Source organism: Dipodomys merriami, unplaced genomic scaffold (genome assembly GCF_024711535.1).
Source record: "Dipodomys merriami isolate MVZ:Mamm:240054 unplaced genomic scaffold, mDipMer1.0.p SCAF_4, whole genome shotgun sequence".
In the NCBI taxonomy this organism is placed as follows: domain Eukaryota; kingdom Metazoa; phylum Chordata; class Mammalia; order Rodentia; family Heteromyidae; genus Dipodomys; species Dipodomys merriami.
The window spans coordinates 15495624-15511758 of NW_027205603.1; the positions used below are offsets into that span (position 1 = coordinate 15495624).

At 40.3% G+C, this 16135-nt stretch overlaps 1 protein-coding gene across 1 annotated transcript; it reads left to right on the forward strand.

The window, feature by feature from the left end:
- Positions 1 to 12211: 12211 nt before the first annotated feature.
- LOC138805673 (isopentenyl-diphosphate delta-isomerase 2-like) lies at positions 12212 to 15912 on the forward strand. The gene is made up of 4 exons (XM_069990580.1): positions 12212 to 12353; positions 13198 to 13290; positions 14622 to 14752; positions 15284 to 15912. Exons 1-4 carry the CDS (start codon positions 12212 to 12214, stop codon positions 15596 to 15598), a joined length of 681 nt encoding a protein of 226 aa, XP_069846681.1. The 3' UTR covers positions 15599 to 15912.
- The last annotated feature ends 223 nt before the right edge of the window (positions 15913 to 16135 follow it).

Here is a 16135-nt window from a genome sequence, read left to right on the forward strand (position 1 = left end):
TTGTTCAACCACTTTGGAAAGCAGTATGGAGGTTCCTCAAAAGACTTCACATAGGGCTGGGAAGGTGGCTCAGTGGTAGAGCGCTTGCCTTGCATGCCTGAGGCCCTGGGTTCAATTCCTCAGCACCACATAAGAAAAAAGCCGGAAGTGGTGCTGTGGCTCAAGTGGTAGAGCACTAGCCTTGAGCTGAAGAGCTGAGGGACAGCGCCCAGGCCCAGAGTTCAGGCCCCATGACTGGACCCAAAAAAAAAAAAACAAAAACAAAAAAAAAGACTTCACATAGAGCTCCTCTATGACCCAACAATCCCACTTTTGGGCATTTACCCAAATGTCTACAAACAAGACCACACTAAAGCTATTAGCACAACTATGTTTATTGCAGCATTATTTACCATAGCTAAGATATGGAACCAACCCAGATGCCCCTCAGTAGATGAATGGATCAAGAAAATGTGGTATATATACACAATGGAATTCTATGTCTCCATCAGAAAGAATGACATTGCCCCATTTGCTAGGAAATGGAAAGACTTGGAAAAAATTATATTAAGTGAAGTAAGCCAAGCCCAAAGAAACATAGGTCCCATGGTTTCCCTTATTTGCAATATCTAGTATATGTATGAGTCAAGCAGAAAAGGTCAGATAATGTGATGTTAGGAAAATGAACCTTTAGATATGTATTTAAATGTTTTTTCTTTCATGCATGTGTTTCTAACGCATTTATAAGATTATTTCTTTGTTGCTTTGTATGTCCCTCTCCCACAATATAACCCCTGCTTTCACTATATTTGATGTCGGTATAATTTGTGGAGGAGATGGGGAAAAACAAGTCGTTTAAGGATACAGGTGGACCCATTGCAACAATGAGAAGTACAAGTTGTCATGTCAAAAAGGAACTTTACAACTTTGGTGCGGGGGTGGGGGGGTGGGATGGGTAGGGGGGTGAGAATTAGGTGGGGGGGCGGGGGGAGGCTGGGAAGGGATGTGAAGGGTAAACAAAGGAGGAGGCTACAATGCTTGATAGGAAATGTACTCATTATCTTGCCCATGTAATTGTAACCCCTCTGTACAGTATGTTCACAAAAAATAAAAATAAAAAAAGAAAATGTATTAAAATGAGGGAACTTGAATCATCAGAATGTTTGAAAATGTGCTGTTTTAATTTTCTGATTTCTCCAAGTAATTATGACTAATGACAAACCATTTTTATTTCAAGGCTTGACAAATCCTTTCCTATTTGTGACTATATCAGTTCATTTTCTTGAAAATAAACCATTAAATAAGAATTCCCCAATCCTTCTTGGAGAATTGCTTGCTTTGTTTCTGTTATTTTCCTTCTGCTAATAAGATGTCCCATTTGTAGTACACAATTCCTGCGGAAGGTCGGATGGCTATTTCTGGCACTCTACCAACTGAGGCATGCCTCCAACCCCCAGAATGATATTTCTGTATAAATTTTCACAACTTGGTCTCTTATTGTCATAGGATTAGTTGTCATAGCATTCGCCAATTTACTTAATTTTAACACTTCCATAATTAATATGTATATAATTTGTTTTAAATTTATATGTATTAAATTGTACATAGTAAAGATTTCATCATATTTGTATACATATACATACATAAGGCATCATCATCATCATATTTACCCCTACTACTCTTTTCATCTCTCATCCATCTCACTTTTCTCTTCTCTTCCACCTCCCTAACAGTCCATTTGCTTTTATAACCTTGGCCATTTTGTTTTCTGTCCTTTTGTTTTGCTTTCTTCTCTTCATGCTTCCACAAATGAAAGAAAACACATGATACATGATAAATGAAAGAAAACACATGTGGGACAAGTGTATTTCACTTAACAGGATGATCTCCCGTTCTATTTTCTCCAGCATATAACATAATGGCTGAGTAAAATCCCATAGTGGGAAGCTAGATACCAGTGGCTCAAGCTGGTAAATCCTAGCTACTCAGGAGGTTGAGATATGAGAATTACAGTTTGAAGCAAGTCCAGGCTAAGAAAGAGTCTCATCTCCAATTAACCCCCCAAAAACCAGAAGGAGAGCTGTGGCTGAAGTGGTAGAGTGCTACCCTTGAGCAAAAAACCTCAGGGACAGTGCCCCAGTTCTGAGTTCAAGCCCCAGGAGAACGTGCACAAAACCAAACCATCACGGTGTATTTATATTTCCTTTGTTCACCCATTGGTGGACACCTAGACTAATTCTGTAATTTATCTATTATAGGTAATGCCACAATAAACATGGATATATATGTATATATATATATTAACGTGACTAATTGTTTTGGAGTAAACACAGAAGTGTTATGGCTAGGTCATATGGGAATAATATTTTAATTTTGGAGAAACCTCCATATTTATTTTCATAGTATTTCAACTAAATTACCTTCTCACACACAGTATATAAAAGTTCCTTTCTAAGCATGCTCAACAGCATCTGTTGTTTCTGTGTTTTCTTAATGATAGCTATTCTGATTGGGATAAGATAGAGTCTCATTGTGGTATTGTGTGTGTGTGTGTGTGTGTGTGTGTATGTGTGTGTGGACATGTACATGTACATGCATGCATGCATGCTCTGAAATAAAGTCTACTGTGTTTGTTGAAATGCAAGTTGCTAATTCAATATTCTTGTACTCATTAAGACTTGATTTATGTCCTCAAATATAATCTATTTTGGAGAAAGTTTGTGGGCTACTGAGAATAATGTGTACTTTGTGAGTGTTGGGGTAGAATGTTCTGTAGATGTCCGTTAAGTCCATTTGATCATGGTACCATTTAATTCTGAAGACTGATAATATTTTTGGTTTGGATCAGGCTGACTGTGGTATCTGAGCTTTTATGTTCAATACAATTTGTTTTATGAATTAAAATGCACACATTTTTATAAGTATATAAATTACTATATATGTAATATATAATATATAAATTATTCATTGTGCATGTATATTATAAATATATAATTATATACAGAAATATTATGAATCCCTTACAATGTACAATTAATGATATGAATTATAAATAAAATTCATGCATTTTAATTCATAAAAAAGTTTTTATGAGTAAAACAAAAAACAAGAGTCAACTATTTGTTGCATAAAAAACTGAATGGCAATGACACAAGCAGGTTTAAAGTGAAAAGACAGAAGGAGACTGTCTGAGGAAATTGATACCAAAAAGCAAGTAGAAGTAGCTACACTCATATCTGACAAAGCAGATCTCAAACCAAATTGGTCCCATGAGAGAAGACAGTCATTTCATGTTGGCAAAGGAAAAGCCCATCAAGAGGACAGAACAATTGTCAACATATATACACCAAACACTGGTGCATATGATGAAGGAGAAGGATAAAAAGAATAGTAGGGGCAATATGATGAAATACATTACCAGGCACTGGTGGCAATACTTGTAATCCTAGCTACTCAAGAGGCTGAGATTTGAGGATCACAGTTCAAAGCCAGCCCAGGTAAGAAAGGCTATGAGACTCTTATCTCCATTTAACTACCAGAAAACCAGAATGGCCCTGTGATTCAACGTGGTAGAGTGCTATCCTTGGGAGAAAGAGTTCAGTGACAGAGCCCAGGACCTGACTTCAAGCCTTACAACTGACAAAAAAAAAAAAAGAAAAAAAGCAAAAAAGCAAAGAATATACATTATATATTGTTTTGTTTCTATATATAATTTGTATATTTATATATAATATTTTATATATATATTATTTTGTATTTTGTTACATGGTACCAAGGAATTGAACCCAGGGTCTCATGCATGCTAGACAAGCAATCTACCTCTAAGCCACATTCCCAGCTTAGTTCTTGTTTTATACTTTTTTTTTTCCTTTTTCCCTGGCTCTTGTTTTAAAGGCAATCTATCAGTCTGTATTTTAATTACAGAACTGAGAATATATAGGTAGTAATTCCTGTCTTTTTGTAGTTTTTCAATGTTGTATTCTTTCTTAATCTTCATTTTCCTATCTATTCATCTAACATGACTACTCTTTCCCATAGTCTCAAGGATATTTGTATCTTTCTCTTTCCTGTGTAGAATTTCTTAAATTATCTGTGTCATTGCTGGTTAAGTAGTCATTAAATTCTTTACAACTTGAGAGGTTTTTTTTATTTTTCTTCCAATTCTGAAAGATAGCTTTGCTGCATACAGTAATCTAGGTTGCAATAATTTTCTTTCAGGTCTTCAAATACATTATTTCTGCCTTCCTGGCTTGTAGTTTCTGCCGAGAAATTGCTGTTATTCTGATGAATTTGCCTGTATGGTAACTTGTCACTTCTCTCCTGTACCTTTCAATATTTTTCCTTACTCGATATAATTAAAAACTGTAGAAAGATTGTAATGGAGGTTATGTTCTGATTTTGTCTGTTGGTGTTCTAAAAGCTTCATATACATATATACATGGATGATCATCTTTTCCCCAATATTTTGATCTTCCCTATTATTTTATTAAACATAATCTCCCTCCCCCTCTTCCTCCCTCCCCCTCTCTCTGCCAGTCATGGGGCTTGAACTCTGGGCCCTGGGCATTGTCCCTCAGCACAAGACTAGCACTCTACCACTTGAGCCACAGGCCACTTCCGGCCTTTTCTGTTTCTGTGGTGCTGAGGAATTGACCCCAGGGCCTCATGCATGTGAGGCAAGCACTCTACCACTGAATCACTTTCCCCTTCCCTTTTTTTTTTTTTTTTTTTGTTTAGTGGGACTTGAACTCAGGGCCTGGGCGCTATCCCTGAGTGTTTTTGTGCTCAAGGCTAGCACTCTAGCACTTGAGCCACAGCACCACTTCTCGTTTTCTGGAAACGGTGGTTAATTGGAAGTAAGAGTCTCATGGACTTCACTGCCTGGGCACAGTGACACATTTTGGAATATGGAATATTGGGGTTTTTATTATCCAGTTAGCAGGCTGCAGGCAGCCGGTTGTTACAAAGGCCTGTAGCCCCCAAATAGACATAGCACAGCTAGGGAACAGGCTAAAAAAAGAACAAAAACAATACCAACAAACCAGTTCAGCTCCAATGGAGAGCTGAAGTGGGACACCATGATGACTGAGCCAGGACACAGGACACAGAATACGATCAAAGAGACACACGTGGCATGACAAAGCCAAGGCTGGGCTAGTCCTGGCCTACACAGAGTCTGAGCAGGGGGGCAGGTCCACAGAAAATTCCCAGGCCTCAGCACTGGATTGACAGATTCAGTAACCTATCAGCCAGTGCCCACCCTTGCCTCCAGAGATCTGGGCATGCCTATCACTTAAGAGGCAGGTGATGGGCAGGGGCGTTTCCTTCCCCCAGCATGAAGACAAGATGTCAGACCCTACCATCCACCATGTGGCCAATATGGCGCCAGCAAGACCTGACCCCCTTATTTCACATAGACTTACAAAATGTTTTTCTTTCTTTCTTTCTTTCTTTCTTTCTTTGTCGTGGGGCTTGAACTCTGGGCTTGGGCACTGTTCCTGAGCTCTTCAGCTCAAAGCGAGTGCTCTACCGCTTGAGTCACAGCAACACTTCCGGTTTTCTAGTGGTTTATTGGAGATAAAAGTCTCACAAACTTTCTTGCCCGGGCTGGCTTTGAACTGCGATCCTCAGATCCCAGCCTTCTGAGTAGCTAGGATTACAGGCCTGAGCCACCGGGGCCCGGCTTTACAAAATGTTTTTCAAATTCAAGTTTGACCAAATTTCAAACATTTATGACACTCAGATTGTTGGAATAAAAGCTGAATCCGGCAGGATGTTGGAGGGGAGTGAAGAAATCTCTTGGGAGAGATGCCAATGTGACTGTATGGAGTAGGAAGGTTCCCCTTTGCTCAGGTCTACAAGGAAGCCAGAGAGATTGTCCTAAAGATTATTCTTTTTTGGGGGTGGGGAGGTCTGGTCGTGGGGCCTGAACTCTGGGCCTGGGCGCTGTCCCTCAGCTCTTCAGCTCAAGGCTAGCGCTCTACCACTTGAGCCACAGCGTCACTTCCGGCTTTTTTCTTTTTGCTTATGTGGTGCTGAAGAATCGAACCCAGGGCCTCAGGCATGCAAGGCAAGCGCTCTACCACTGAGCCACCTTCCCAGCCCCTATCCTGAAGATTGTTCTGTGTCCTTTGGACTGGGAGAAGCCCTATCTTATGAAATTCACATTTCATAAAACTGCATATGGAGAAGTGACATGGCCACAGGAGAGAAAGGGACACATATACCAGGAAAGGGAGGAAAGGGCTATGCTGTGGATAGCATGGCTCCCCAGGGCAAGAAGGCCAGCCAAGTCCTCAGTGCCCTACCAGGATGAATCAATGTGTGGGGCCCAGAGGGGTGGGTTAGCCTCCCCCCATCTCTACTCCAGGCACTCTGTGTCTGGTTTCCTCCTGTTTCAGGTTTTGTAACAGCCTGAAACTCTGCCGAGAAATGTGCTCTTATGTAATGTTGGCTACCTGCTCAGCTTATCTCTAAAGGTTCAGCTATTACCACCTACCCACACGAATTGTGAGAAAGTTTCTGCATCCATGGGGTTTTCTCTGCCCTAGTTCCAGAGAGGGCTGTTTGTTTTGGTATTACTCCATCTGCTCCATGCCTAGTGATCCCTCATTTCTTTGTGTGCCACATGAACTGAATTTACCCATTTTTCTCATATTCCTATGAAAACTTATCTTCATTATATAATAACTAATTTGGTCAAACATATTGTTACTCAGTTTCTCATTGCCACCGCTCCTTTTTTTTTGCTGGTGTTGGGGCTTGAACTCTGAGCCTGGGGCTGCCCCAGAGATCCTTTTTGCTCAAGGATAGCACTCTACTAGTGGAGCCATAGCTCCACCTGTAGCTTTTTGAAGGTTTATTGGAGAAAAAAGTCTCACGGACTTTCCTCCCATACTGGCTTCGTATTCAGATCTCAGCTTTCCTGAGTAGCTAGGATTATAGGCATACATCAAGGGTGCCCTTTAAATGTGGATACTAAGCAAAATGAACTCCAAGATAGGGATACAAGAGGTTTTATCTTTGTTGCTGTTGTTTTTAATGTATTTATAATGTACTATGTGATTTTTTTGTTTCTTTTGTATGTTCTTTCCCCATGGTATAACCTCTGTTTTCACTGTATTTGATTCTGGTGCCCTGCACCTGGTATATACATTTTTTTAATTTGGGGAGGGGAAGGGAAATAACAAAAAACTGAAATAAGGTTGACCTATTGTAACAATGAGATGGACAAGACACTATGTTGAAAATGAACTTTACAACTTTGGGGGAAAAAGGAAGGGGGGAGGGAAAGGATGGAGGAGAAAAACAAAGGAGGGGGTAACAATACTTCATAGGAAATGTACTCATTACCTTACTCCTGTAACTGTAACCCCTCTACACAGTATCTTTACAATAAAAAGTATTTCAAAAAGTGTGAACCTTTGAACTGCACATTTTCTTGTATAATTTTGGTCTTTTATGTGATGTAAGACTCTCAACTTCTTGAACAGTTATGTAGTACAAATCATAGCCCCAGAAGATTCTTTTTTTTTTTTTCCCCTTGCGTCCAGTCATGGGGCCTGAACTCTGGGCCTGGGCGCTGTCCCTCAGCTCTTCAGCTCAAGGCTAGCGTTCTATCACTTGAGCCACAGTGCCACTTTGGGCTTTTTGTTTGTTTGTTTGTTTATGTGGTGCTGAGGAATTGAATCCAGGGCCTCATGCTTGCAAGGCAAGCGCTCTACCACTGAGCCACCTTCCCAGCCTCTCCCACCGTCCCCCCCAAAGATTCTTTATGCAATCAATTCTATTGGGGTTTGATAAACACTGGATCTGGTTTTAAAACTGCCTACTTGTAATTGTTTAAATTATTTTATGTTGAAACACAGAAAGAATGCAATTTTCAACATGACCCTTCATTGATAAAAGGGTGTAGTCTGATTTCTCAACTAATTTAGAAATACCTTCACTCAAAACAACCATGGGTTACTTACTACACCCACACTCATACGCATATATATGAACCTGGCTGGAGCTGGAGCTGTACCTCTCCAACTGCAGGATTCAGAGGCTGCCTAAAACTCTCATCTTCAGAGAAGGTAAGAGCCCATGACTGTGTGTCCTATGAGTCTCACTCTGTAGATGGCATTTCAAATCTTTGCTGTTGCTGCCGTACTCAATTCCCTCTAGTCCATATTCTCTCATCTCCCATCTACTTTTTTTTTTAATTTTTTTATTGTAAAGATACTATACAGAGGGTTACAGTTACATGAGTGAGGTAATGAGTACACTTCCTCTTGAACATTGTTATCCCCTCCATTGTTTTCCCCCTACCATCCCCTCCCTCCCTCCCTCCCATCTACTTTTAAGACAAGTACTTTTTACTGGAATTGAATTGCTTTGAGGATATTGGAATTTTTGGCTTTGGTAATTCTTTTTTTTTTTAATTTAATTTTATTTTATTTGAGAACATACTGTACAGAGGGGCTACAATTACATGGGCAGGATAATGCATACATTTCTTAACAAGCATTGCAGCCTCCTCCTTTGTTTACCCTTCACCTCCCTTCCCAGCCTCCCCCCTCCCCCCCACCCAATCATACCCCCACCCCCCACCGACATTGTAAAGCTGGTTTTGACATGACATTTTGTACTTCTCATTGTTGCAACAGGTCCACCTGAATCCTTAAACGACTTGTTTGTCCCCATCTCCTCCACATGTTATACTGACATTAAATATAGTGAAAGCGGGGGTTACACTGTGGGGGAGGGACATACAAAGCAACAAAGAAATAATCTTATAAATGCGTTAGAAACACATGCATGAAAGAAACGAAAACATTAAAATACATATTTAAGGGTTCATTTTCCTAACATCACATTATCTGATCTTTTCCGCTTGACTCATACCTATACTAGATATTGCAAATAAGGGAAACCATGGGACCTATGTTTCTTTGGGCCTGGCTTACTTCACTTAATATAATTTTTTCCAAACCTTTCCATTTCCTAACAAATGGGGAAATGTCATTCTTTCTGATGGAGGCATAGAATTCCATTGTGTATATATACCACATTTTCTTGATCCATTCATCTACTGAGGGGCATCTGGGTTGGTTCCATATCTTAGCTATGGTAAATAATGCTGCAATAAACATAGTTGTGCTGGTAGCTTTAGTGTGGTCTTGTTTGTAAACATTTGGGTAAATGCCCAAAAGTGGGATTGCTGGATCATAGGGGAGATCTATGTGAAGTCTTTTGAGGAACCTCCATACTGCTTTTCAAAGTGGTTGAACAAGTTTACATTCCCACCAACAATGAAGTAAGGTTCCTTTCTGTCCACATCCCCTCCAGCATCTGTTGTTGTTAGAGTTCTTGATTTTTGCTGTTCTAACTGGAGTGAGGTGATATCTCAATGTTGTTTTGATTTGCATTTCTTTTATGGCTAGGGATGTTGAACATTTCTTCGTGTGTCTATTGGCCATCCTTCTTTCTTCTTCAGAGAAGTTTCTCTTTAAGTCTTTCGCCCACTTATTTATTGGGCAGTTGTTTCTTTGAGGATTTGTTGTTGGGTGGTTTAATTTTTTGAGTTCGAAGTATATTTTAGATATGAGACCCTTGTCCGTTGTATGGCTAGTAAAGATCTTCTCCCAATCGGTGGGCTTTCTATTGATCTTGCTAGCTATGTCATTTGCCCTGCAGAAGCTCTGCAACCTTATGCAATCCCATTTGTCCAACCTTTCTTTGATTTGTTGTGCTTCCGGGTCTCTATTCAGAAAGTTTCAGCCTGAGCCAAGGAGACCTAGGGTTTCTCCTATTCCATCCTGTAATGTTTTCAGAGTGTCTGCTTTGAGTTCAAGGTCTTTGATCCATTTGGAGTTGATTCTGGTGCAGGGTGATATATAAGGATCTAGCTTTAGTTTTCTACATGTAGTTAACCAATTTTGCCAGCACCATTTACTGAAGAGGCTGTCTTTCTTCCATTCTATTGTTTTAGCTTCCTTATCGAAGATTAGATGGCTATAGGTCTGTAGGTTCATTTCTGGGTTTTCAATTCTATTCCATTGGTCCTGAGGTCTGTTCTTATGCCAATACCAAGCTGTTTTGATTACTATGGCTTTATAGTAGAGTTTGAAATTTGGTATTGATATTCCTCCAGCACTGTTCTTTCCGTTGAGGAGCGTTTTTGCTATTACGGGGTCTTTTATTGTTCCATATGAATTTTTGGATTGCCTCTTCTATTTCCTTGAAGAATGAGGGTGGAATTTTGATAGGTATCGCGTTGAATTTGTAGATAGCCTTGGGAAGTATTGCCATTTTCACGATGTTAATCTTGCCAATCCAGGAGCATGGGAGGTTTTGCCATTTTTTAAGTTCTGTGTTGATTTCCTTTTTCAAGATTTTAAAGTTTTCATCATAGAGGTCCTTCACTTCTTTAGTTAAGTTAATTCCTAGGTATTTTATTTTTTGTGGGGCTATTACAAATGGAGTTGCTTTCCTAATTTCAGCCACACTTTTCTCATTGTTGGCATACAGAAAAGCCATTGATTTTTGGGGGTTAATTTTATAACCTGCTACTTTGCCAAAGTTTTGAATCAGCTTGAGTAATTTGGGAGTGGAGTCTATGGGATTCTTTAAATACAAGATCATGTCATCTGCAAAGAGGGAGAGTTTTATTTCTTCTTTCCCTATTTGGATCCCCTTTATGTCTGCATCTTGTCTTATTGCTATAGCTAGGCATTCTAATACTAGATTGAAGAGAAGTGGAGAGAGTGGGCATCCTTGTCTTGTTCCTGAGTTAAGAGGAAATGGCTTTAGTTTTTCACCATAGAGTATAATGCTGACTGTAGGTTTGTCATATACAGCCTTTATTATATTGAGGAATGTTCCATGGCTTCCTAATTTTTCCAAAACCTTCATCATAAAGGGGTGTTGGATCTTGTCGAATGCTTTTTCTGCATCTATTGAGATAACCATGTGGTTCTTATTCTTGCTCCTGTTGATGTGATGAATAATATTAATTGATTTGCGTATATTGAACCAGCTTTGCATCCCTGAAATGAATCCTGTTTGATCATGGTGTATGATTTTTTGGATGAATTGTTGTGGCTTTAGTAATTCTTACAAATCTGAAATCTCTTTGCAAATAAGGCAAATATAAAATGAAAGAAAACAAATTAAAAGACAATGTATAGGGCTGAGAATGTGGCTTAGTGGTAGAGTACTTGCCTCACATGCATGAAGCCCTGGGTCCAATTCCTCAGTACCACAAACACAGAAAAAGCTGGGAGTGGTGCTGTAGCTCAAGTGGTAGAATCCTAGCCTTGAACAAAAGAAGCTCAGGGACAGTGCCCCAGCCCAGAGTTTAAGCTCTAGGACTACCTAAAGATAATTAACAAACTATAACCAAACAATGACAACATGGCAGTTATATGCATTGATGAATTTATAAAAGTTTTCTCTTGCCGGGCTCACACCTGTAATCCTAGCTACTCAAGAGGCTGAGATCTGAGGATCACGGTTATCTACAATTAACCACTAGAAAAACCGGAGGTGGCGTGTGGCTCAAGAGGTAGAGTGCTTGCCTTAAGCTGAAGAGCTCAGGGACAGCACGCAGGCCCAGAGTTCAAGCCCTCAACCAACCAAAAAAAAAGTTTTCTCTTTAGCTTCATTACAACAAACAAGTCGTTTAAGGATTCAGGTGGACCTGTTGCAACAATGAGAAGTACAAAATGTCATGTCAAAAACCAGCTTTACAATGTCTGTGTGTGGGGGGGGAGGGGGGTATAATTGGGTGGGGGGAGGGGGGTAAAATTGGGTGGGGGGAGGGGGGATGCGGGGAAGGGAAGTGAAGGGTAAACAAAGGAGGAGGCTGCAATACTTGGTAAGAAATGTATGCATTATCCTGCCCATGTAATTGTAGCCCCTCTGTACAGTATGTTCTCAAATAAAATAAAATACAATTTAAAAAAAAAAAAAAAAAAGAAATAATTCCTGCCAAGGTTTCCAAAGCTTATGGGATGACAAAAGTCAGAAACAAGCTTTAAGGTTCTAAAAGAACCAAATAACTTTCACAAGAAGGGAATAATAAAGATACCTCCAACCATCTCCAAACAAACATTCATGTCTTTCTACATTGTGCACAATTTCCATTGTCCATGTGGGAAGAAATTTGGCTACATTTTCTCTTCTGCTTTGCACTGGAAAAAAAAGCAGACAGGATCCATCTCCGGCTAATCAAGTGTATGCAGGTATGGCTGAGTCAGGCACAACTCACCTTGATGAACTGCAGACAAAACGGTTAGAGGAGATGTGCATCATTGTTGATGAGCAGGATCGAGTCTTAGGATGTGAAACCAAGAAGAACTGTCACTTGAATGAAAACATCGAAAAGGGTGAGCTAGAAGGAGGGTCTGGCCTGTGCTCACATGCTGTGCTATCAGCTATTCTCCAAATCAGGCAAGATTTGGGAAGGAGGAAGAAAATACACTTGAGAACAATCTAGTCCCCAGCTTGCTGCAGCTGCCATGCAATGCTGTGCAGGAAGCCTAGGACATGAGAGTCACTTTAGTGTTGCCATCAGTGTCCTAGCGAGTTCCAGGGAAGGAGTCATTCTGTGCCACTGGGTCACTCATCAGCCTTGCTGGTATACTGGTAGGACTCCTAGATTAGAACTACTGACTTCTTTCTCTCTTGTTTTCTTCCTTCTTCCCTCTCTCCTTCTTCCTTTCCTTCCTTTCTCCCATCTTTCCTTCCTTCCTTTGTTCCTTCTTTCAATTTTTCCTTTTTTTTTTCTACCCATCCTGGCACTTGAACTCAGGGGCCTGGGCACTGTCCCTGAGCTTTAGTTCTCAAGGCTAACACTCTACCACTTGAACTCCCTCTTCACCTTCATTTCTGGCTTTTTGCTGGCTAATCGGAGATGAGTGTCATTAACTTTCCTGCCCAGGCTGCTTTCAAACCATGATTCTTAGATCTCAGCCTCCTGGGTAGCTAAGATTACATGGCATAAGCCACCAGAACTGGCTAGTTTTTCTGATTACAAATGAAGGGAAATTGCATTGCCAACTTTCAAGTGTTGCTGGGTATAAACGAGTAGTGGATCTCTACGGGATCAACACCAGGCATATAAGGGTCACTAGATGCTGGTGATGTCACAATACTGATCTGAATGTACTGATAGATAAAGACTCCAAACTGACCTCAATTCCAAATGAACTCATGTGCACCCATTTGCAGGGCTTAGGCACCGAAGCTTCAGTGTCATCCTCTTCAACATGGAAGACCAGCTGTTGATCCAGCAACGATCAGATGCTAAGTACACATTTCCTGGTGAGTTTACTCACTTGAAATCTAATGGAACACTGACTTCTGTTCTAAGCTTTGGGATGCAATGAGTTATCAAACCCATCAGCGCTCTCTTTAGGCTAAATGTTCCCACTCCAGCTGAAAGTGAGAAGACATTCAGTCACCAGCATTTTATACCTGAAATTGCATCAGTGAATTTTGTAGACCCTTTTGTCTTAAAAACACAACAAATAGCCAGGCATGGAAGATTTTGAAAAGTTTTACAATAGCAGGAGCTCTAGAATGAGATACTGCCTTAAGAAATTTTTTTTTAAAGCTGGGTGCCAGTGGCTCACGCCTATAAGCCTACCTACTCAGGAGGCTGAGATCTGAGGATCATGGTTCAAAGCCAGCTCAGGCAGGAAAGTCCATGAGACTCTTATCTCCAATAAACCACTCGAAAATCAGAGGTGGCCCTGTGGCTCAAGTGGTAGAGCACTGGCCTTGAGCTGAAGAGCGTAAGGACAGCACCCAAGCTCAGAGTTCAAGCCTCACAACTGGGGAAAAAAAAAAAAAAAGATTTTTTTTTAAAAAAAAGAAGTAGAAGCCAGTACTGGTGACTCATGCCTGTAACCTTAGCTACTCAGGAGCATGATATCTAAGGATTGAGGTTCAAAGCAAGAAAGTCTGTGAAACTCTTCTCTGTAGTTAACTACCAAAAAAAAGTCAGCAATGGAGCTGTGATTCAAGTAATAGGAGTGCTAGCTTTGAGCAAAAAAGGTCAGTGACAACGCCTAGGTCCTGAGTTCAAGCCCCAGTGAGCACAGAAATACTTTTTTTTTTGTCAGTCATGGGGCTTGAACTCTAGGCCTGAGTGCTGTCCCTCAGTTCTTCAGCTCAAGGCTAGTACTCTGCCACTTGAGCCATAGCACCACTTCTGGTTTTCTGGTGGTTTATTGGAGATGAGTTTCATGGCTTTTCCTGCCTTGGCTGGCTTTGAACTGTGATCCTCAGATCTGAGCCTCCTGAGTAGCTAGGATTATAGGTGTGAGCCACTAGTGCCTGGCTCAGAAATACTTTTTTAATTAATAAAGTAATAAAAAATAACAAAAATGTAGAAAAAACAAAAAATTCAATAAAAGGAACAATGAAAAGACTATAATTAAAAATAATGTTAGTGTGAATAATATTAATAGTAATATTGGCCAATATATTTGGCAAAAGAAGATAAATTGATGCTTGCCTGATATACCAACTATATTTATCATTTTCTATTTTATCCACTAGGCAATGACTAGGAAACTGCTCAGTTTAGAAGAAAGAAAACTCCCAATAAACGGCACTTTGTATTTATTTGTTTGTTTTTTTTTCCCCAGGTTACTTTTCTGACTCCTGTTCTGGTCATCCATTATACCAACCTGAGGAACTGGAAGAGAAAGATGCCATAGGGATTAAGAGGGCAGCTCTGAGACGTCTGCAGGCTGAGCTGGGGATTCCTCAGGAGCAGGTATGCACCGGTCTCCAGAAAGACATAAGTAGGAGAAGCACAGGCTCAAACGCTTTTAGATGTGCTCATTGCATCTGCTGTCCTCTCCTAGCCACGACTGGGCAATGGGATCACATTCTTTATCCAAATGAGATGATTGGAAGGTGACTGCTGGGAGAGTTTCTACTTCAGCCTAGGAATCAAGTCACTAAAGTAGAGAGAAAGAACATTGCTCTTTCCCACCACTACTCTGAAAAATTCTTGGTTAAAATCAATGTGTCTGAGCTCCACAGAACTGCATTTAGCCTTTTGTGTTCTGTGTTCTCATTATGCTCATTATGTATGAAAAAAGAAACAATCCTAGACACATGCCCAACATTTAGTTAACATTTAATCACTGTGTGGCACTCAGTGGAACCACTACAATTAATTAATTAAGTTATTGTACTAAGAGGTTACAATTTGTTTATATTTTTGAGTAAGCAAATGAACTGGTTTTATCTAAAACTTTTATTCTATTACTGAGTTAACACTGAATTTATTTCCATACAGATTTCCATAAAGGATATCCTGTGTATGTTCCGGAGATATCTAAAGGCTCAATCAGATTCTGTCTGGGGAGAACACGAACTTTGCTATGTCCTGTTTGTGAGGAAAAACCTCACAGTGAACCCAGATCCCAGAGAAGTGAAAAGCTACTGCTATGTGAGCCAGCAGGAGCTGGAGGAACTGCTGGACAAGGCAGCCCAGGGCAAGGAGAAGGTTACCCCATGGTTCATAGACATTGCAGACTTCCTGTTCAAGTGGTGGAACTCGTTGGCTGATGTGTCTCCCTTCGTGGAACCTGATAAAATATATGAACTGTGAAGTAAGGTAGGAATACAGTTCCCCAAGTAGACAACCCTCCCCTGGTGGGCAGCCTGGCAGGCAAGTGCACGAGGACACAATTACATAAATTGAGTGTGGAAATCCTTCAATCCCTGCCTCTAGGCTAAGTTTAAGACTAGTTCCTAATCGTACCCTTATTTCCCTTCTTAATTTTTTCTACTGCTGCTTGTATATTAATCATAAATCTTTTATGCTGGTGGCTTTCCTCTCCTGTTCCTGAATATTTCCTACCCATTCCAGGGGTAGCTACACATTCACATCAGGACTAGTTGTCCAGGTGACCTCTAACTAATGCTGTGACCATTTTTCCTTGCAGAATTACTCCATTTTAAATATACCTGGGGTGGGGGGAGAGGGTTGGGTGGGGGAGTGGGGGAGGATGGGATGGAATTGGGAAACAAAGGAGGAGGCTACAATGCTTGATAAGAAATGTACTCATTATCTTGCCCATGTAATTGTAACACCTCACAATAAAAAAAGAAAAAAAAGAAATGAATAGAAAAAATATATATACCT

Bases quoted from the DNA above. Each gene is read 5' to 3' on its own strand.
- LOC138805673 (XM_069990580.1), top strand. From the start codon at position 12,212: ATGGCTGAGTCAGGCACAACTCACCTTGATGAACTGCAGACAAAACGG. The intron at 12,354-13,197 runs GTGAGCTAGAAG...ACCCATTTGCAG, and splicing joins GAATGAAAACATCGAAAAGG to GGCTTAGGCACCGAAGCTTC. The intron at 13,291-14,621 runs GTGAGTTTACTC...TTTTTTCCCCAG, and splicing joins TGCTAAGTACACATTTCCTG to GTTACTTTTCTGACTCCTGT.